Source organism: Oncorhynchus gorbuscha, linkage group LG02 (assembly GCF_021184085.1).
Source record: "Oncorhynchus gorbuscha isolate QuinsamMale2020 ecotype Even-year linkage group LG02, OgorEven_v1.0, whole genome shotgun sequence".
In the NCBI taxonomy this organism is placed as follows: domain Eukaryota; kingdom Metazoa; phylum Chordata; class Actinopteri; order Salmoniformes; family Salmonidae; genus Oncorhynchus; species Oncorhynchus gorbuscha.
In genome coordinates, this window is record NC_060174.1 from 14,631,435 (window position 1) to 14,653,103 (window position 21,669).

The window sequence follows — 21,669 nt, forward strand, 5'->3', positions numbered from 1 at the left end:
CCAGTCAAACACTGAAGCTGCCCCCCAGTCACACACTGAAGCTGTCCCCCAGTCAAACACTGAAGCTGCCCCCCACAGTCAAACACTGAAGCTGTCCCCCAGTCACACACTGAAGCTGTCCCCCATTCAAACACTGAAGCTGTCCCCCATTCAAACATTGAAGCTGTCCCCCCATTCAAACACTGAAGCTGTCCCCCAAGTCACACACTGAAGCTCTCCCCCCAGTCAAAGACGGACTGTGGTTTGGTGCTGGTGTGTGTACAGTATATCTGTCTCTGTTAGTGAGGCTAAGAGTAGATCCCAAATGGCACCCCAATTCCCATTATAGTGCACTACTTTTGACCAGGGCCAATACGGGCTCTGGTTAGAAGTAATGCACTATATAGGTAACAATGTTCCACTTGGGATGCACCCTTAGACCAGTGAGTTATTTCCCTTGCCGTTGGTTCTGACATTTATTTGTGAATGTGATGTCTGCTGGTGAGCTTTCCTGGTAATCACGTAATTAGGGCCGAGCGTGTCCACACACTGCCTCCTTGTTCAGACCTGTTTGCTTTGATAGGAAGGAAGGCTGACCGGAGAGAGGGGTGGGCTGGTGGTGTATGTGAGCTTACACACAGACTTGGATATGTGGAGACGTACACACGCACAAATGTGTGTATGGGTACACATGCTCTTGCACACACACACATACTAGACGGTGTCAGAGGAAGGCTTATAAAATTGTTAGACTCCAGTCTCCCAAATCATAGACTGTTCTCTCTGCTACTTCACGGAAAGCGGTACCGGAGCGCCAAGTCTAGAACCAAAAGGCTCCATGACACAGCTTCTACCACCAAGTCATAAGACTGCTGAACAATTCATCAAATGGCCACCCAGACTATTTACATTGTTTTTACACTGCTGCTACTCGCTGTTTATTATCTATGCATAGTCACTTTACAAATGACCTCAACTAACCTGTACCCCCGCACATTGTCTCAGTACCAGTACCCCTGTATATAGCCTCGCTATTATGTCATTTTCTTGTGTTACTTTTTGATTTAATTACATTTTTTACTTTAGTCTAGTTAGTAAATATTTTCTTAACTCTATTTCTTGAACAGCATTGTTGGTTAAGGGCTTATAAGTAAGCATTTCACGTTAAGGTCTACACCTGTTATATTTGGCTATGTGACAAATAACATTTGATTTGATTTTATATGCAAACACATGCGTATTTAACATGCGCAAGTTTAACCATAGCACAGAATATGTGTGTGTGCAGAAGTCGGATCTTAATACGACCCATTCCGTCCGCAGGAGGAAAATCATTTAAATAGATATTTAATGTATAAATCGCCAGGGAGCAGCTGGATGCGGTGTTTGTAGGATATACAATGCAGTGCCGTCCCGAGGGGGCTATGGTTTGGGGAAGGCTCTGCAAACCATCCCACCTCATACCATCCAGTATTCTAAGGGCTTCCTAGAGCATTGTGAACTAGTGCAGTGGTCTGAGCAGCACGTCAGGCTCCAAGCATCACAACTTCTAGCCCAGTACTGGAAAATCATTTTGTATGAAACCGATGTTGGTGTCCTGGCTTATTGTTTTATTTGTTTCCTGTTTATCCATCAGTGTCTAGTCATTTCCTATCAACATCAGTGTCTGGTCATTTCCTATCAACATCAGTGTCTGGTCATTTCCTATCAATATCAGTGTCTGGTCATTTCCTATCAACATCAGTGTCTGGTTATTTCCTATCAACATCAGTGTTTGATCATTTCCTATCAACATCAGTGCCTGGTCATTTCCTATCAACATCAGTGTCTGGTCATTTCCTATCAACATCAGTGTCTGGTCATTTCCTATCAACATCAGTGTTTGATCATGGTCATTTCCTATCAACATCAGTGTCATGGTCATTTCCTATCAACATCAGTGCCATGGTCATTTCCAACATCAGTGCATTTCCTACATCAGTGTCTGGTCATTTCCTATCAACATCAGTGTCTGGTCATTTCCTATCAACATCAGTGTCTGGTCATTTCCTATCAACATCAGTGTCTGGTCATTTCCTATCAACATCAGTGTCTGGTCATTTCCTATCAACATCAGTGTTTGATCATTTCCTATCAACATCAGTGTCTGGTCATTTCCTATCAACATCAGTGTCTGGTCATTTCCTATCAACATCAGTGCCTGGTCATTTCCTATCAACATCAGTGTCTGGTCATTTCCTATTAACATCAGTGTCTGGTCATTTCCTATCAACATCAGGGGGAAAATAATCCTGGACTGTCCATATTTTAAATGTGTAACTACATCAAGTCAATCAGGGTATCAAAATATTTGTGTCAAAAGGGCATAGGCCGGAATCAAACCAACGCTGAACCCACGCCGACATGCTAGGACTGTATGTGCCCTAACTAACCGCGAGATTGAACCCACTTATGAGTTAAGGATACACTTCTAGCCCAGTGGAGGCCGATATCTGTCTTGTCTTATTGAGCTACAGTGGGGAGAACAAGTATTTGATACACTGCTGATTTTGCAGGTTTTAATACTTACAAAGCATGTAGAGGTCTGTAATTTGTATCACAGTTACACTTCAACTGTGAGAGACGGAATATAAAACAAAAATCCAGAAAATCACACTGTATGATTTTTAAGTAATTAATTTGCATTTTATTGCATGACATAAGTATTTGATCACCTACCAACCAGTAAGAATTCCGACTCTCACAGACCTGTTAGTTTTTCTTTAATGCACAAACGTACATATGCACAAATACACACTGTGGGGTGACTAGGGTTTTACTATGGGAATGAGCGAGTGTGTGTGTGTGTGTGCGCATGCCTAACTGTGTGTGCTTATGTGTCTAAGCGTGTGTGTGTGTGTGTGTATGCAGGTGTACGTGCCTGTCTCTGTGTGTGCCTCTCTCTTTCTGTGTGTGTGTGTTTATATGTGTGTGTGTGTTAATATATGTGTGTATGTGTGTGTTTGTGTGTGTGGGGGGGTGTGTGTGTGTGTGACTGTGTGTGTTTATATGTGTGCGTGTTTATATGTGTGTGTGTGTGTTTATATGTGTGTGTGTGTGTTTATATGTGTGTGTGTGTGTTTATATGTGTGTTTGTGTATGTGTGTGTATGTGTTTATATGTGAGTGTGTGTTTATTTGTGTGCGTGTGTTTATGTGTGTGTGTGTGTGTGTACCTGCTGGAGGATGTGCTGGGTAAGGGTCGCCTCATTGCCCCAGGGCTCATGCTGTAGTAGGAGGAGCTGTCCAGGTCGGCCAGCGAGAAGTTAGGACCCGTCCCAGCTGCGATGGGGGCTAGAGAGAGAGAAAGAGAGAGGAGGGAGAGAGAGAGAGGGGGAGAGAGAGGGGAGAGAGAGAGAGAGAGAGAGAGAGAGAGAGAGAGAGAGAGAGAGAGAGAGAGAGAGAGAGAGAGAGAGAGAGGGGGAGAGCGGGGGAGAGAGAGGGACAGAGAGGGGAGAGAGAGAGAGAGAGAGAGAGAGAGAGAGAGAGAGAGAGAGAGAGAGAGAGAGAGAGAGAGAGAGAGAGAGAGAGAGAGAGAGAGAGAGAACAAGGAGAGAGAACAAGAACATTAGGTGTTACCATTTATTAAACTACCACAGTGTACATCTCAATAAGTGGCCCTCCTCTCCTTGTGTCCTCTCCATGTCTCCTCTCCTCTCTACTTTCACCTGCAGAGGAGAGGAGACAAGAGGAGAGGAGATAAGAGGAGACAAGAGGAGAGGAGAACAGAGGAGAGGAAATAAGAGGAAAGGAGACAAGAGGATAGGAAAGGAGATAAGAGGAGAGGAGACAAGAGGAGAGGAGATAAGAGGGAGTGGAGAGTCACTTTAGATGCACCCGGTACCTCGTTCACCTTGTTGCCCTTAAGTGTCTGACTTAAAAGGTTTCCCTTCCCGCTACCTGCTTGCTTGTGTGTGTGTGTGTGTGTGTGTGTGTGTGTGTGTGTGTGTGTGTGTGTGTGTGTGTGTGTGTGTGTGTGTGTGTGTGTGTGTGTGTGTGTGTGTGTGTGTGTGTGTGTGTGTGTGTGTGTGTGTGTGTGTGTGTGTGTGTGTGTGTGTGTGTCTGTGTGTGTTGTAGGTCACCGTGGGACTAGCTGGCACCTTTTGTCATCCAGTCCATAAAGGCAGTTGGTGCCTCTTTATATTCACGGTGACGGGAACCACTATTTTTGATGAGGACAGCGCAAACGTGATGCGGAGGGGAGGAGGAAGAGGAGGAGAAAGAGGAGGAAGAGGTCAGAGGAGAGTCACTGCTGCAGACCAAATGGAGGAGAGGAAGAGGAAGAGGTAAGAGAGTCACTGCTGCAGACCAAATGGAGGAGGAGGACAACAGGAGGAGGAAGAGGTCAGAGGAGAGTCACTGCTGCAGACCAAATGGAGGAGAGGATGAGAGGAGGAGGAAGAGATAAGAGAGTCACTGCTGCAGAACAAACGGAGGAGAGGATGAGAGGAGGAGGAAGAGGTCAGAGAGTCACTGCTGCAGATCAAATGGAGGAGAGGACGAGAGGAGGAGGATAAGGTCAGAGAGTCACTGCTGCAGAACAAACGGAGGAGAGGATGAGAGGAGGAGGAAGAGGTCAGAGAGTCACTGCTGCAGACCAAATGGAGGAGAGGATGAGAGGAGGAGGAAGATGTAAGAGAGTCACTGCTGCAGAACAAATGGAGGAGAGGACGAGAGGAGGAGGAAAAGGTCAGAGAGTCACCGCAGCAGAACAAATGGAGGAGAGGACGAGAGGAGGAGGAAGAGGTCAGAGAGTCACTGCTGCAGACCAAATGGAGGAGAGGATGAGAGGAGGAGGAAGATGTAAGAGAGTCACTGCTGCAGAACAAATGGAGGAGAGGACGAGAGGAGGAGGAAAAGGTCAGAGAGTCACCGCAGCAGAACAAATGGAGGAGAGGACGAGAGGAGGAAGAGGTCAGAGAGTCACTGCTGCAGACCAAATGGAGGAGAGGACGAGAGGAGGAGGAAAAGGTCAGAGAGTCACTGCTGCAGAACAAACAGAGGAGAGGATGAGAGGAGGAGGAAGAGGTCAGAGAGTCACTGCTGCAGACCAAATGGAGGAGAGGACGAGAGGAGGAGGAAAAGGTCAGAGAGTCACTGCTGCAGAACAAACGGAGGAGAGGAAGAGGTAAGAGAGTCACTGCTGCAGAACAAATGGAGGAGAGGATGAGAGGAGGAGGAAGAGGTCAGAGAGTCACTGCTGCAGACCAAATGGAGGAGAGGACGAGAGGAGGAGGAAAAGGTCAGAGAGTCACTGCTGCAGAACAAACGGAGGAGAGGAAGAGGTAAGAGAGTCACTGCTGCAGAACAAATGGAGGAGAGGATGAGAGGAGGAGGAAGAGGTCAGAGGAGAGTCACTGCTGCAGACCAAATGGAGGAGAGGACGAGAGGATGAGAGGAGGAGGCTGCTGTGACAGATACAGTAATGGTGTTCCTAATTAACATTGGGAGAGGACACTGCTACTGGGAGAGAAAGGGAGAGAAAGAAAGAGGGATGGAGGAATGGAGTGAGACAGAAAAGGAGAGGGAGGAGAGAGCGCAATAGTGCACGCATCATCACAACGCGGCGCCCACCTCTCCCGATAACTGGCAAAATATATATGTATTAAACACTGTTCCGCGTAGTCGAGTTACCCCGGAAGACTCAACCCCCCCCGCCCCCCCAAAAAAGAGAGCCAGTATAATTTCTAAGCCATCTCTCTTTTTTCCCTCTTTCAATCCCCCTCTACACCCTCCCTCCTCTCCTCCCTCCTCTCCTCCCTCCTCTTCTCCCTCCTCTCCTCCCTCCTCTTCTCCCTTCTCTTCTCCCTCCTCTCCTCCCTCCTCTTCTCCCTCCTCTCCTCCCTCCTCTTCTCCCTCTTCTCCTCCCTCCTCTCCTCCCTCCTCTCCTCCCTCCTCTTCTCCCTCCTCTCCTCCCTCCTCTTCTCCCTCCTCTCCTCCTCCCTCCTCTCCTCCCTCCTCTTCTCCTCCCTCCTCTCCTCCCTCCTCTCCTCCCTCCTCTCCTCTCTCCTCCCTCTCCCTCCTCTCCTCCCTCCCTCCCTCCCCTCCCTCCTCTCCTCCCTCCTCTTCTCCCTCCTCTCCTCCCTCCTCTCCTCCCTCCTCTCCTCCCTCCTCTCCTCCCTCCTCTCCTCCCTCCTCCTCCTCCTCCCTCCTCTTCTCCCTCCTCTTCTCCCTCCTCTCCTCACTCCTCTCCTCCCTCCTCTTCTCCCTCCTCTCCTCCCTCCTCTTCTCCCTCCTCTCCTCCCTCCTCTCCTCCCTCCTCTCCTCCCTCCTCTCCTCCCTCCTCTCCTCCCTCCTCTCCTCCCCTCCCTCCTCTCCTCCCTCCTCTCCTCCCCTCCTCTCCTCCTCCTCCTCTCCTCCCTCCTCTCCTCCCTCCTCTCCTCCCTCCTCTCCTCCCTCCTCTCCTCCCTCCTCTCCTCCCTCCTCTCCTCCCTCCTCTCCTCCCTCCTCTCCTCCCCCTCCTCTTCTCCCTCCTCTCCTCCCTCCTCTCCTCCCTCCTCTCCTCCCTCCTCTTCTCCCTCCTCTCCTCCCTCCTCTCCTCCCTCCTCTTCTCCATCCTCTCCTCCCTCCTCTTCTCCCTCCTCTTCTCCCTCCTCTCCTCCCTCCTCTCCTCCCTCTTCCTAATCCAAAGTGGCTGGGTGTTATTTACGACGCAGGCAGAAAAGCAGTGGGTACATTTGCATGGCTAATAGGGTAAGTCATTTGTGAGAGAGCTAACCTGGACACCGGGCTGCAGTAACTCAGCCTATAGCTCTGGTCTGGAGAGAGGGATAAAGAGATGAAGGGAAGGTGGGAGGGGATGGAGAGAGAGAAGGAGAGAGAGAAGGTTATAGAAGGAAAGATTAGCGGGATGGAGGGAGGAAAGAGATGGAGGCAAGAGAGGGACAGCGGGAGATAAGAAGGTACAAAGAGATGAAAATGAGAGGAAAGAGGAAAAGAGAGAGAAAGAGGGGTAGAATGAGAGGGGGATACACAGCAGGATAGAGAGAAGCGGGGCCTAAATTGGGAGCCCTTCCGTTGTACAGGTGAGATGGAGTGATCTACGGGATAGAGAGGGGGAAGAATAGAGGGAGAGGTAGGGAGGGGGAAGTGACCAGCACTGCAGTCTGTCTGACTGGAATGGAAATCAATCATATAGGTCATCTGCAGTCTCTACCTCTTAAGGGCTTTATCAAGTGCTTTTTGCCTGGACGATTCCAAATGAAGCCTGTAGCTATCAGGCCAATATTGATCCTTCTTTCTCCTCCCCTCCCTCTGTCATTTTCTCTTTCTCTCTGACAGAACCTTCATCTCTCTCTCTCTCTGATGGAGCCCTTCTCTCTTTCTCCCTCCCTCACTATCCGTCAAACTACATTGCAGTGCCTTGCTGGTGCAGAGAAAGTGCATTGTCTCAATCTACATCCACATATCTCTCTCTCTCTCTCTCTCTCTCTCTCTCTCTCTCTCTCTCTCTCTCTCTCTCTCTCTCTCTCTCTCTCTCTCTCTCTCTCTCTCTCTCTCTCTCTCTCTCTCTCGCTCTCTCTCTCAGTGAAGAGCAAACACCATTGTAAATACAACCCATATCATATTTATGTTTATTCATTTTCATTTTTGTAGTTAAACTATTTGCACATCGTTACAACACTGTATATAGACATAATATGACATTTGAAATGTCTCTATTGCTTTGGAACTGTTGTGATTGTAATGTTAACTGTTCATTTTTATTGTTCATTTCACTTTTGTTTATCACTTGCTTTGGGAATGTTAACATATGTTTCAAATGGCAATAAAGCCCCTGGAATTGAATTGGATTGAATTGGAGAGAGAAGACGCCTGACAGGACTTGAGTTTTTCTGCTTGATCAGCACTACTGTATTTCTCTCCCTGCAGACCTGCTCCTGGACTTCACTCACACACACACACTCACTCACTCACTCACTCACTCACTCACTCACTCACTCACTCACTCACACACACACACTCACATACACACACACACACACTCACACACACACACACATACACACACACACACACACACACACACACACACACACACACACACACACACACACACACACACACACACACACACACACACACACACACACACACACACACACACACACACACACACACACACACACACACACACACACACACACACACACACACACACACACACACACACTCACACACTCACACACAGTGTGGTAGTGGTGGGGTTGGTGGTAGTGGTGGTGGGGTTGGTGGTGGTGGGGTTGGGGGTGGTGGTGGGGTTGGGGGTTCGTGGAGGTGGGGGTGGTGGGGTTGGTGGTGGGGTTGGGGGTGGTGGTGGGATTGGTGGTGGTGGTGGGATTGGTGGTGGTGGTGGTGGTGGGGTTGGGGTGGTGGTGGGATTGGTGGTGGTGGTGTGGTGGGGGGTTGGGGGTGGTGGTGGGATTGGTGGTGGTGGGGTAGGTGGTGGTGGTGGTGGTGGGGTTGGTGGTGGTGGTGGTGGTGGTGGGGTAGGTGTTGGTGGTAGTGGTGTTGGTGGTGGTGGTGGGGTTGGAGGTGGTGGTGGGGTTGGTAGTGGTAGTGGTGGGGTTGGTGGTGGGGTTGGTAGTGGTGGAGGTGGTGGTGGGGTTGGTGATGGTGGTGGGGTTGGTGATGGTGGTGGTGGTGGTGGGGTTGGTGGTGGTGGTGGGGTTGGTGGTGGTGGTAGTGGTGGAAGTGGTGGTGGGGTTGGTGGTGGTGGGGTTGGTGGTGGTGGAAGTGGTGGTGGGGTTGGTGGTGGTGGGGTTGGTGGTGGTGGGGTTGGTGGTGGTAGTGGTGGGGTTGGTGGTGGTGGGGTTGGTTGGTGGTGGAAGTGGTGGTGGGGTTGGTGGTGGTGGGGTTGGTGAGGTTTGCAAACTGTGTGGTGGATTGTGTGGTGTGAACAGTATCCCCAGTAGTAATGCCAGGGTATGCCGGGGGGCAGACAAGGTGGGTGAGGATGGAGGGAAGGAGGAGAGGCCAGGAGGAGAGGCCAGGAGAAGAGGCCAGGAGGAGAGGCCAGGAGAAGAGGCCAGGTGTGTGTATGGGTTAGAGTGATCCCAGGGGGGCATGCCCCTAGACGTGGGGTCTGTGTGTGTGTATGGGTTAGAGTGATCCCAGGGGGGCATGCCCCTAGACGTGGGGTCTGTGTGTGTGTATGGGTTAGAGTGATCCCAGGGGGGCATGCCCCTAGATGTGGGGTCTGTGTGTGTGAATGGGTTAGAGTGATCCCAGGGGGGCATGCCCCTAGACGTGGGGTCTGTGCGTGTGTATGGGTTAGAGTGATCCCAGGGGGGCATGACCCCTAGACGTGGGGTCTGTGTGTGTGTATGGGTTAGAGTGATCCCAGGGGGGCATGCCCCTAGACGTGGGGTCTGTGTGTGTGTATGGGTTAGAGTGATCCCAGGGGGGCATGCAACCTAGACGTGGGTGCTGTGTGTGTGTGTGTATGGGTTAGAGTGATCCCAGGGGGGCATGCCCCTAGACGTGGGTGCTGTGTGTGTGTATGGGTTAGAGTGATCCCAGGGGGGCATGCCCCTGGACGTGGGTGCTGTGTGTGCCACTCTAGCACGATGCCAATCATTCACAGAGAAAGAGTAAGTGTGTATTTTGTATTCATGTGCGTGTGTCCAACATACAAGCAGATGAGATGGAGGTGGGCACTGCTGGCCTAGGTGTGTGTTGCTCCATGCCAGGCTGTGCCAAGCGGTACCCACTGGCATGGTCTATAGCATGCCAGGTCAAACCGGAACTGATCTACAGAGTGACAATCATGACCAACTAGTGATACCGCTTCTAACTGGGAATTTCTAGTAGAACCAGCAAACTGGCATCGAGCAGCTAGTGATCCACTGTCTCCGCTGAGCAGATGGATGAAACTTACGAGACAGAGATAGATTACCTGTTGCCACAAGAAAAGGGCAACCAGTGAAGAACAAACACCATTGTAAATACAAATACAACAAATGTTTCCCATGCCAATAAAGCCCCTTGAAATGAATTGAATTGAATTGATAGGGAAGAGAAGAGACTGAGAGAAAGGAACAGAATCTCCCAAATTAACGGACCAATTACAGTAACGCCAAAAATATATAGAAAACAAACACCATAGTGATAACAGCTAAGTTTAAGAAGACTTACATTCCCTCCCCTCTACCCCCCTCTATCATCCCTCCCCTCTACCCCCTCTCATTCCTCCCCTCTACCCCCTCTCTCATCCCTCCCCTCTACCCCCTCTATCATCCCCTCCCCTCTACCCCCTCTATCATCCCTCCCCTCTATCCCCCTCTATCATCCCTCCCCTCTACCCCCTCTATCATCCCTCCCCTCTACCCCCTCTATCATCCCTCCCCTCTACCCCCTCTATCATCCCTCCCCTCTACCCCCTCTATCATCCCTCCCCTCTACCCCCTCTATCATCCCTCCCCTCTACCCCCTCTCATCCCTCCCCTCTACCCCCTCTATCATCCCTCCCCTCTATCCCCCTCTATCATCCCTCCCCTCTACCCCCTCTATCATCCCTCCCCTCTACTCCCCTCTCATTCCTCCCCTCTACCCCCCTCTCTCATTCCTCCCCTCTACCCCCTCTCTCATCCCTCCCCTCTACCCCCTCTCTCATCCCTCCCCTCTACCCCCCTCTCTCATTCCTCCCCTCTACCCCCTCTCTCATCCCTCCCCTCTACCCCCTCTCTCATCCCTCCCCTCTACCCCCTCTCTCATTTCTCCCCTCTACCCCCTCTCTCATTCCTCCCCTCTACCCCCTCTCTCATTTCTCCCCTCTACCCCCTCTCTCATTCCTCCCCTCTACCCCTCTCTCATTTCTCCCCTCTACCCCCTCTCTCATTCCTCCCCTCTACCCCCTCTCTCATTTCTCCCCTCTACCCCCCTCTCTCATTCCTCCCCTCTACCCCCTCTCTCATCCCTCCCCTCTACCCCCTCACTCATCCCTCCCCTCTACCCCCTCTCTCATTCCTCCCCTCTACCCCCTCTCTCATTCCTCCCCTCTACCCCCTCTCTCATTTCTCCCCTCTACCCCCTCTCTCATTCCTCCCCTCTACCCCCTCTCTCATCCCTCCCCTCTACCCCCTCTCTCATCCCTCCCCTCTACCCCCTCTCTCATCCCTCCCCTCTACCCCCTCTCATTCCTCCCCTCTACCCCCTCTCTCATTCCTCCCCTCTACCCCCTCTCTCATCCCTCCCCTCTACCCCCTCTCTCATTCCTCCCCTCTACCCCCCTCTCTCATCCCTCTCTCTACCCCCCTCTCTCTACCCCCCTCTGTCATTCCTCCTCCTACCCCCTCTCTCTCTACCCTCCATCTACCCCCATCCCTCTACCCCTCCCTCTCTCTCTACCCTTCCTCTACCCCCTCTCTCTTCCCTCCCTCTACCCCCACTTTCTCTCTCTTACCTCCCTCTATGCCTCTCTCTCTCCCATCCCTCTCTCTTTCTCTCTTCCTTCTCTCTCTTCCCTTCCTCTAACCCCCTCTCTATCTCTCCCCCATTCTCGCTCTCCCTTCCCTCTACCCCCCTTCTCTCTTCCCTCCCTATACCCCCCATTTCTCTCTCTCTACCCCCTCTCTCTCTATTCCCTCCCTCTACCCCCTCTCTCTCTCCCCCCCCTCTACCCCCCACTCTCTCTCTCTTCCCTTCCTCCACCCCCTGTCTCTCTCTCTCTCTCATTCTCGTTTTTTGTGTGGTGCTTTAATAGGATATTGATCGACAGAAGCAGATTCGATTGGGCCCTGCCACTGAATTGTGTAATGGGTGCACAAAGCCAAGGTCACACTACCGTACAGAGGGGGAGGTAGGGGAGGATGGGTAGGGGAAGGGGAGGATGATGAGGGGGGGTGAAGGCGGCCTGTCGCCCCATTCAATAACGACCCCTCATCTATAGCTCTGCACTTTCAAGTCAACCCACCCCCTGGTCCCTCTCCACTCTCTTAAATAAATCTATCATACATGCCATTTGACTAGATGTTCAGGAGTCTTATGACTTGGGGGTAGAAGCTGTTCAGAGCCTCTTGGACCTAGACTTGGCGCTCCGGTACCGCTTGCCGTGCAGTAGCCTAGAGAACAGTCTATGACTAGGGTTGCTGGAGTCTTTGACAATTTTTAGGGCCTTCCTCTGACACCGCCTAGTATAGAGGTCCTGGATGGCAGGAAGCTTGGCTCCAGTGATGTACCGGCCGTTTGCACTATCCTCTGTAGTGCCTCGTGGTCGGAGGCTGAGCATTTGCCATACCAGGCGGTGATGCAAACAGTCAGGATGCTCTCGAAGGTGCAGAAGTAGAACCTTTGGAGGATCTGCTGACCCATGTCAAGTATTTTCAGTCTCCTGAGGGGGAATAGGTTTTTCGTGCCCTCTTCACGACTGTCTTTGTATGTCTGGACCATGTTAGTTTGATGGTGATGTGGACACCAAGGATCTTTAAGCTCTCAACCTGCTCAACTGCAGCCCCGTCAATGAGAATAGGGGGCGTACTCTGGCCTCTGTTTCATGATCAGCTCTTGTCCTGGCACCACACTGGCAGGTCTCTGATCTCCTCCCTATAGTCTGACTCATCGTTGTTGGTGATCAGGCCTACCACCGCCATGTCGTCTGGAAAACTTAATCATGGTGCTGGGAGTCGTGAGCGGTCACGCAGTCATTGGGTGAACAGTGAGTACAGGAGGGGACTAAGCACGCACCCCTGAGGGGCCCCCCTCAGCGTGGCAGACGATCAGCGTGGCAGATGTGTTGCTGCCTACCCTTACCAACTGGGGGCGGCCCGTCAGGAAGTCCAGGATCCAGTTTCAGAGGGTGGTGTTTAGTCCCAGGATCCTTAGCTTAGTGATGAGCTTTGAGGACACTATGGTGTTGAACGCTGAGCTGTAGTCAATGAATAGCATTCTCACTTAGGCATTCCTCTTGACCAGGTGAGAGAGGGTAGTGTGGAGTGCAATAGAGATTGCATCATCTGTGGATCTGTTGGGGCGGTATGTGAATTGGAGTGGGTCTAGGGTGTCTGGGATGATGGTGTCGATGTGAGCCATGACCAGCCTTTCAATGCATTACATGGCTACAGATGTGAGTACTACGGGGCGAAAGTCATTTAGGCAGGTTGCCTTGGCGTTCTTAGCTACAGGGACTATGGTGGTCTACTTGAAACATGTAGGTATTACAGACTGGGTCCGGGAGAGGTTGAAACGGATGACAAAGGAGGGATGGAGAGATGGCGTGAGTGAGGGGAGGGTGTATGTGGTGGGGGGTGTGTGTGGTGGGGGGTGGGGGTGATCAATGAATCTTTGATCAGAAGGGTCTCCAGTCAGAGTGCTGACAGGCACTTTCAATGGGCTATTGTTAGCGGGGGCTAACGACAGGACCGAATGGATCGTTCTGCACCCCCTCCCTCCCTCCCTGTGTTGTATGTAGAACACACTTTTTAAAGGTCATGTTTTTCTCTTTCCTCACTCTCTCTCCATTTCTCCTTTGTCTCTCCATCTCTCCTTTGTCTCTCCATCTCTCCTTTGTCTCTCCATCTCTCTTTGTCTCTCCATCTCCCCTTTGTCTCTCCATCTCTCCTTGTCTCTCCATCTCTCCTTGTCTCTCCATCTCTCCTTTGTCTCTCCATCTCTCCTTTGTCTCTCCATCTCTCCTTGTCTCTCCATCTCTCCTTGTCTCTCCATCTCTCCTTTGTCTCTCCATCTCTCCTTTGTCTCTCCATCTCTCCTTTGTCTCTCCATCTCTCCTTTGTCTCTCCATCTCTCCTTTGTCTCTCCATCTCTCCTTCATCTTTCCGTCTCCTCCTTCTCCAATGACAAAGATTTGTCTGGAGGAGTTTCTTTCTTTCTACCTCCCTCACCTCCTCCTCTCCCCTCCTCCTCTCCCCTCCTCCTCTCACCTCCTCCTCTCCCCTCCTCCTCTCACCTCCTCCTCTCCCCTCCCCTTTCCCTTTATCTTCCCTTTTCTTCTTCTCCAAGAGGAGTGGCACCGACAGGGCCTCCCCCCTAACGATTAAGGTTAAGAGTCGAGGAGGGGCACCGACAGGGCCTCCCCCCTAACGATTAAGGTTAAGAGTCGAGGAGGGGCACCGACAGGGCCTCCCCCCTAACGATTAAGGTTAAGAGTCGAGGAGGGGCACGGACAGGGCCTCCCCCATAACGATTAAGGTTAAGAGTCGAGGAGGGGCACCGACAGGGCCTCCCCCATAACGATTAAGGTTAAGAGTCGAGGAGGGGCACCGACAGGGCCTCCCCCATAACGATTAAGGTTAAGAGTCGAGGAGGGGCACCGACAGGGCCTCCCCCTTAACGATTAAGGTTAAGAGTCGAGGAGGGGCACCGACAGGGCCTCCCCCATAACGATTAAGGTTAAGAGTCGAGGAGGGGCACCGACAGGGCCTCCCCCATAACGATTAAGGTTAAGAGTCGAGGAGTGGCACCGACAGGGCCTCCCCCCTAACGATTAAGGTAAAGAGTCGAGGAGGGGCACCGACAGGGCCTCCGCCCTAACGATTAAGGTACAGAGTCGAGGAGGGGCACCTACAGGGCCTTCCCCCCCTAACGATTAAGGTTAAGAGTCAAGGAGGGGAACCGACAGGGCCTCCCCCCTAACGATTAAGGTAAAGAGTTGAGGAGTGGCACCGACAGGGCCTCCCCCCTAACGATTAAGGTTAAGAGTCGAGGAGGGGCACCGACAGGGCCTCCCCCCTAACGATTAAGGTTAAGAGTCGAGGAGTGGCACCGACAGGGCCTCCCCCCTAACGATTAAGGTTAAGAGTCGAGGAGTGGCACCTACAGGGCCCCCCCCCTAATGATTAAGGTTAAGAGTCGAGGAGTGGCACCAACAGGGCCTCCCCCCCTAACGATTAAGGTAAAGAGTCTGGGAGGGGCACCAACAGGGCCTCCCCCCTAACGATTAAGGTTAAGAGTCGAGGAGTGGCAACTACAGGGACTCCCCCCTAACGATTAAGGTTAAGAGTCGAGGAGTGGCAACTACAGGGACTCCCCCCTAACGATTAAGGTTAAGAGTCGAGGAGTGGCAACTACAGGGACTCCCCCCTAACGATTAAGCTTAAGAGTCGAGGAGTGGCAACTACAGGGACTCCCCCCTAACGATTAAGGTTAAGAGTCGAGGAGTGGCAACTACAGGGACTCCCCCCTAACGATTAAGGTTAAGAGTCGAGGAGTGGCAACTACAGGGACTCCCCCCTAACGATTAAGATTAAGAGTCGAGGAGTGGCAACTACAGGGACTCCCCCCTAACGATTAAGATTAAGAGTCGAGGAGTGGCAACTACAGGGACTCCCCCCTAACGATTAAGATTAAGAGTCGAGGAGTGGCAACTACAGGGACTCCCCCCTAACGATTAAGGTTAAGAGTCGAGGAGTGGCACCTACAGGGCCCCCCCCCTAATGATTAAGGTTAAGAGTCGAGGAGTGGCACCGACAGGGCCTCCCCCCTAACGATTAAGGTAAAGAGTCGAGGAGGGGCACCGACAGGGCCTCCGCCCTAACGATTAAGGTACAGAGTCGAGGAGGGGCACCTACAGGGCCTTCCCCCCCTAACGATTAAGGTTAAGAGTCGAGGAGGGGAACCGACAGGGCCTCCCCCCTAACGATTAAGGTAAAGAGTTGAGGAGTGGCACCGACAGGGCCTCCCCCCTAACGATTAAGGTAAAGAGTCGAGGAGGGGCACCGACAGGGCCTCCCCCCTAACGATTAAGGTTAAGAGTCGAGGAGGGGCACCGACAGGGCCTCCGCCCTAACGATTAAGGTTAAGAGTCGAGGAGTGGCACCGACAGGGCCTCCCCCCTAACGATTAAGGTTAAGAGTCGAGGAGTGGCACCTACAGGGCCCCCTAATGATTAAGGTTAAGAGTCGAGGAGTGGCACCAACAGGGCCTCCCCCCCTAACGATTAAGGTAAAGAGTCTGGGAGGGGCACCAACAGGGCCTCCCCCCTAACGATTAAGGTTAAGAGTCGAGGAGTGGCAACTACAGGGACTCCCCCCTAACGATTAAGGTTAAGAGTCGAGGAGTGGCAACTACAGGGACTCCCCCCTAACGATTAAGATTAAGAGTCGAGGAGTGGCAACTACAGGGACTCCCCCCTAACGATTAAGGTTAAGAGTCGAGGAGTGGCAACTACAGGGACTCCCCCCCTAACGATTAAGGTTAAGAGTCGAGGAGTGGCAACTACAGGGACTCCCCTAACGATTAAGATTAAGAGTCGAGGAGTGGCAACTACAGGGACTCCCCCCTAACGATTAAGGTTAAGAGTCGAGGAGTGGCAACTACAGGGACTCCCCCCTAACGATTAAGATTAAGAGTCGAGGAGTGGCAACTACAGGGCCTCCCCCCTAACGATTAAGATTAAGAGTCGAGGAGTGGCAACTACAGGGACTCCCCCCTAACGATTAAGATTAAGAGTCGAGGAGTGGCAACTACAGGGCCTCCCCCCTAACGATTAAGATTAAGAGTCGAGGAGTGGCACCGACAGGGCCTCCCCCCTAACGATTAAGATTAAGAGTCGAGGAGTGGCAACTACAGGGCCTCCCCCCTAACGATTAAGGTTAACCTAAACTTTAGAGCCTGTCTTCATAAAGGGTCTCAGACTGCTGATCTAGGATCAGTCCCCTCTTCCCTTGCATTCATTGTAACCTAAAAGGTAAAACTGATCCTAGATCAGCACTCCTACTCTGAGAAACAGATCTTAGTCATTGTCCATTTTTCATTGGCCTACTAACGTGACTGTGGGTCTTTTCCTTTAGCTGACTGTCTGATTTGGGAGAGAATTGGGGTTTGCTCTTAGTTCATTAACATAGTGGGAGCGACTGGGGAATCTCTGTATCGATCCTAATAAATTGTATTAGTGGGCCCGGACCATATCGATGGAAGATATGCAATCACATCACTGCCTGCTGCTGGCTTCTCTTTGTGGAGAGAATAGAGATGGAGACAGAGAGAGAAAGAGACAGAGAGAGAGAGTGACGGGGGGGGGGGGGGGGTTAAAGAGAGAGTGACAGAGGGGTAGAGAGAGAGTGACGGGGGGTTAAAGAGAGAGTGACAGAGGGGTAGAGAGAGAGTGACGGGGGTAAAGTGAGAGTGACGGGGGGTAAAGAGAGAGTGACGGGGGTAAAGAGAGAGTGACGGGGGTAAAGAGAAGAGAGAGTAACGGGGGGGTAAAGAGAGAGTGACGGGGGTAAAGAGAGAGTGACGGGGGTAAAGAGGGAGTGACGGGGGTAAAGAGAAGAGAGAGTGACGGGGGTAAAGAGAAGAGAGAGGACGGGGGTAAAGAGAGAGTGACGGGGGGTAAAGAGAAGAGAGAGTGACGGGGGGTAAAGAGAAGAGAGAGTGACGGGGGTAAAGAGAGAGTGACAGAGGGAGTAAAGAGAGAGTGACAGGGGGTAAAGAGAGAGTGACAGGGGGTAAAGAGAGAGTGACGGGGGTAAAGAGAAGAGAGAGTGACAGAGGGAGTAAAGAGAGAGTGACGGGGGTAAAGAGAAGAGAGAGAGTGACGGGGGTAAAGAGAAGAGAGAGTGACAGAGGGAGTAAAGAGAGAGTGACGGGGGTAAAGAGAAGAGAGAGACACGGGGGGTAAAGAGAAGAGAGAGTGACGGGGGGTAAAGAGAGAGTGACAGAGGGAGTAAAGAGAGAGTGACAGGGGGTAAAGAGAGAGTGACAGGGGGTAAAGAGAGAGTGACAGGGGGTAAAGAGAGAGTGACATGGGGGTAAAGAGAGAGTGACGGGGGTAAAGAGAAGAGAGAGTGACGGGGGGCAAAGAGAGAGTGACGGGGGGTAAAGAGAAGAGAGAGTGACGGGGGTAAAGAGAAGAGAGAGTGACGGGGGTAAAGAGAGAGTGACGGGGGGATAAAGAGAGAGTGACAGGGGGTAAAGAGAGAGTGACAGGGGGGTAAAGAGAGAGTGACGGGGGGTAAAGAGAGAGTGACAGAGGGAGTAAAGATGGGGGAGGTAGAGAGAGGAATAGAGGATAAACTTACTCTGTGAGACTCGCACGAGCTCGGCCACACTGAAGACACCCGATGTGACAAAGCTGTCTTGGAAGCCAAGATGTCCTGAGAGAGAGAGAGAGAGAGAGAGAGAGAGAGAGAGAGAGAGAGAGAGAGAGAGAGAGAGAGAGAGAGAGAGAGAGAGAGAGAGAGAGAGAGAGAGAGAGAGAGAGAGAGAGAGAGAGAGAGAGAGAGATGATGTTATTGCAAACAGAGCATCGTTGGAACATGAAACAGGAGGCATGGGTCGAGGTTCGTCTCAAACACACATCATACACACACACACACAAAATCACGCATGCATGTGCACACAGACACAGACACAGGCACACAGACACACAGACACACAGACACACAGACACACACACACACACAGACTCTCTCACGCACACACCGTTACATGTCCCTGTGGAAAGTAATGCAACGTGGGGGAGGAGGGTGCATTTACAATGACCTAAAGGGCAGGGCACATCTGGGGCCCCTGTCCCCACCTTCCACTCCCAAAAACCACGGCAGGGGGCTCCACTAACCAGACACACACAAAAACACACTTAAGTGTCTCCAGTGAAACTACTGGAGCAGCTCGTGTTGATACTCGTGTTGCACTATTGTAAAGTGACTGTTCTACTGAATGTCATAAGGTGAATGCACCAATTTGTAAGTCGCTCTGGATAAGAGCGTCTGCTAAATGACTTAAATGTAATGTAAAAAATGATACTGAACACATTTGAGTACAAAATCCTATTTTCTCATCTTTCCAAGACATTTTCCATAACTTTGGACAAGCTTTTGCTTTTCCCCTACAACTCCTGTACCACCAACTGAATGTTGCTCTGCCTGGAGTACCCCTGCAGTACCCCCCCAAGTACTCCCAGGGTTCCCAGTAACTCTCGTTGGGAACCACTAGGAACCACCAGTGGTGCGGCAGTCTAATGCACTGCATGTCAGTGCTAGAGGCATCACTACAGACCCTGGTTTGATTCCAGGCTGTATCACAACTGGCCATGATTGGGAGTCCCATAGGGCGGCGCACAATTGGTACAGCATCGTCCGGGATTGGCTGGGATAGCCCCAGTGTCGTTCGGGTTAGGAATTGGCTGGGATAGGCTGGGATTGGCTGGGATAGGCTGGGATAGGCTGGGATTGGCTGGGATAGGCTGGGATAGGCTGGGATAGGCTGGGATAGGCTGGGATAGGCTGGGATAGGCTGGGATTGTAAATACAAATTTTATCTTAACTGACTTGCCTAGTTAAATGAAGGTTCAATAACAAAATGAAATACGTTCATTGCTCGTCTTCATTCCCTCGACGCTCTATGACTACGTCCCAAAGAGAACCCTATTCCCTTTAGAGTGACCAGGGCCCAGCTCTGCTCCAAATTTAGTACACTCTTAAGAGTAAAGATGCCAAAGAGAGAGAGAGAGAGAGAGAGAGAGAGAGAGAGAGAGAGAGAGAGAGAGAGAGAGAGAGAGAGAGAGAGAGAGAGAGAGAGAGAGAGAGAGAGAGAGAGAGAGAGAGAGAGAGAGAGGAGACAGGCAGAGAGAGGGAAAGAGAGAAGAGAAGACATGCTATGTGCTCACTGCCCACAAAATGAGGTGGAAACTGAGCTGCACTTCCTAACTTCCTGCCCAATGTATGACCATATTAGAGAGACATATTTCCCTCAGATCACACAGATCCACAAAGAATTCGAAAACAAATCCAATTTTGATAAACTCCCATATCTACTGGGTGAAATTCCACAGTGTGCATCACAGCAGCAAGATTTGTGACCTGTTGCCACGAGAAAAGGGCAACCAGTGAAGAACAAACACCATTGTAAATACAACGCATATTCATGCTTATTTATTTTATCTTGTGTCCTTTAACCTTTTGTACACTGTTACAACACTGTATATATATGACATTTGGATTGTCTTTATTGTTTTAAAACTTCTGTATGTGTAATGTTTACTGTTAATTTTGATTGTTTATTGCGTTCATTGCACGCAGAGTCAGGGTATATGCAACAGTTTGGGCCGCCTGGCACATTGCGAACTAATTTGCCAGAATTTTACGTAATTATGACATAACATTGAAGGTTGTGCAATGTAACAGGAATATTTAGACTTAGGGATGCCAACCATTCGATAAAATACAGAACGGTTCCGTATTTCACTGAAAGAATAAACGTCTTGTTTTCGAAATGATAGTTTCCGGATTTGACCATATTAATGTCCTAAGGCTCGTATTTCTGTGTGTTATGTTATAATTAAGTCTATGATTTGATATTGAAATACAAATGGTATAGAGAGAAATAGTCCTATAATTCCTATAATAACTACAACCTAAACTTCTTACCTATATTGAAGACTCGTTAAAAGGAACCACCAGCTTTCATATGTTCTCATGTTCTGAGCAAGGAACTTAAACGTAAGCTTTTTTACATGGCACATATTGCACTTTTACTTTCTTTTCCAACACTTTGTTTTTGCATTATTTTAACCAAATTAAACATGTTTCATTATTTATTTGAGGCTAAATTGATTTTATTGATGTACTATATTAAGTTAAAATAAGTGTTCATTCAGTATTGTTGTAATTGTCATTATTACAAATACATTTTTTTTTTAATTGGCCGATTAGTCGGTATCGGCTTTTTTTGTCCTCCAATAATTGGTATCGGTATCGGCGTTGAAAAATCATAATTAGAGGTCGACCTCTAATTAGGAACACTTAATATTGAGTTGCACCTCATTTTGCCGTCAGAACAGCCTCAATTCAGCCTCAATTCGGGGTGTGGACTCAATTCGGGGTGTGGACTCTACAAGGCGTTGAAAGCGTTCCACAGGGATGCTGGCCCATGTTGACTCCAATGCTTCCCACAGTTGTGTCAATTTGGCTGGATGTCCTTTGGGTGGTGGAACATTCTTGATACACACGAGAAACTATTGAGCGTGAAAAACCCAGTAGTGTTGCAGTTCTTGACACACTCATACCGGTGCACCTACTACCAAACCCCGTTCAAAGGCACTTTTGTCTTGGCCATTCACCCTCTGACTAGCACCAATACAGAATCCATATGTCAATTGTCTCAAGGCTTAAAAATGATTCTTTAACCTGTCACCTCACCTTCATCTACACTGACGGGAGAGAATTTAACAGGTGACATCAATAAGGAATCATAGTTTTCACTTGGATTCACCTGGTCAGTCTGTCATGGAAAGAGCAGGTGTTCATAATGTTTTGTAAACTCATGTGATATTAGGTTGAGACAGAGGTAACTGATTCTCTTGTTCAATGATTTTACTAGTATGCTACAGTAGTTGTACAGTGCAGTCATTAGTCTCTTACCGTTCTCAGGCTGCTCCTTGATATCAGACTCACTCTGCTGGTTGGGACTCTCTGACTGGCCATCTACAGAGAGAGAGAGAGAGAGAGAGAGAGGAAGGTGAAAGGCCGTCAGGGACTGGAGGAAGGGTCTCACAAGCAGTCCAACTTTCAGATGAGCCAAAATGGCACGGTTTTATTCAACAAGGCGATATCATGGATATATAAACGATAAGATAAGATTGTGAAACATGCAGAATCCATAAAAACACTTGGATGGGTTCAATTTAATAATGTTTACATACTGTTTTACTCATTTCATATGTACAGTGGGGAGAACAAGTATTTGATACACTGCC

At 50.3% G+C, this 21,669-nt stretch overlaps 1 protein-coding gene across 2 annotated transcripts in view; it reads right to left on the reverse strand.

The window, feature by feature from the left end:
• Nucleotides 1–21,669, reverse strand: part of LOC123997602 (nuclear factor 1 A-type-like) — a 241,295-nt gene that overhangs the window by 82,022 nt on the left and 137,604 nt on the right. For both annotated transcript variants that reach the window (XM_046302019.1, XM_046302013.1), the window contains exons 3-5: nucleotides 21,335–21,397; nucleotides 17,993–18,067; nucleotides 3,194–3,311 (exon numbers count right to left, since the gene is read on the reverse strand). In XM_046302019.1, the coding sequence (XP_046157975.1) occupies nucleotides 3,194–3,311; nucleotides 17,993–18,067; nucleotides 21,335–21,397 (256 nt within the window). The remainder of the gene's footprint in view (nucleotides 1–3,193; nucleotides 3,312–17,992; nucleotides 18,068–21,334; nucleotides 21,398–21,669) is intronic.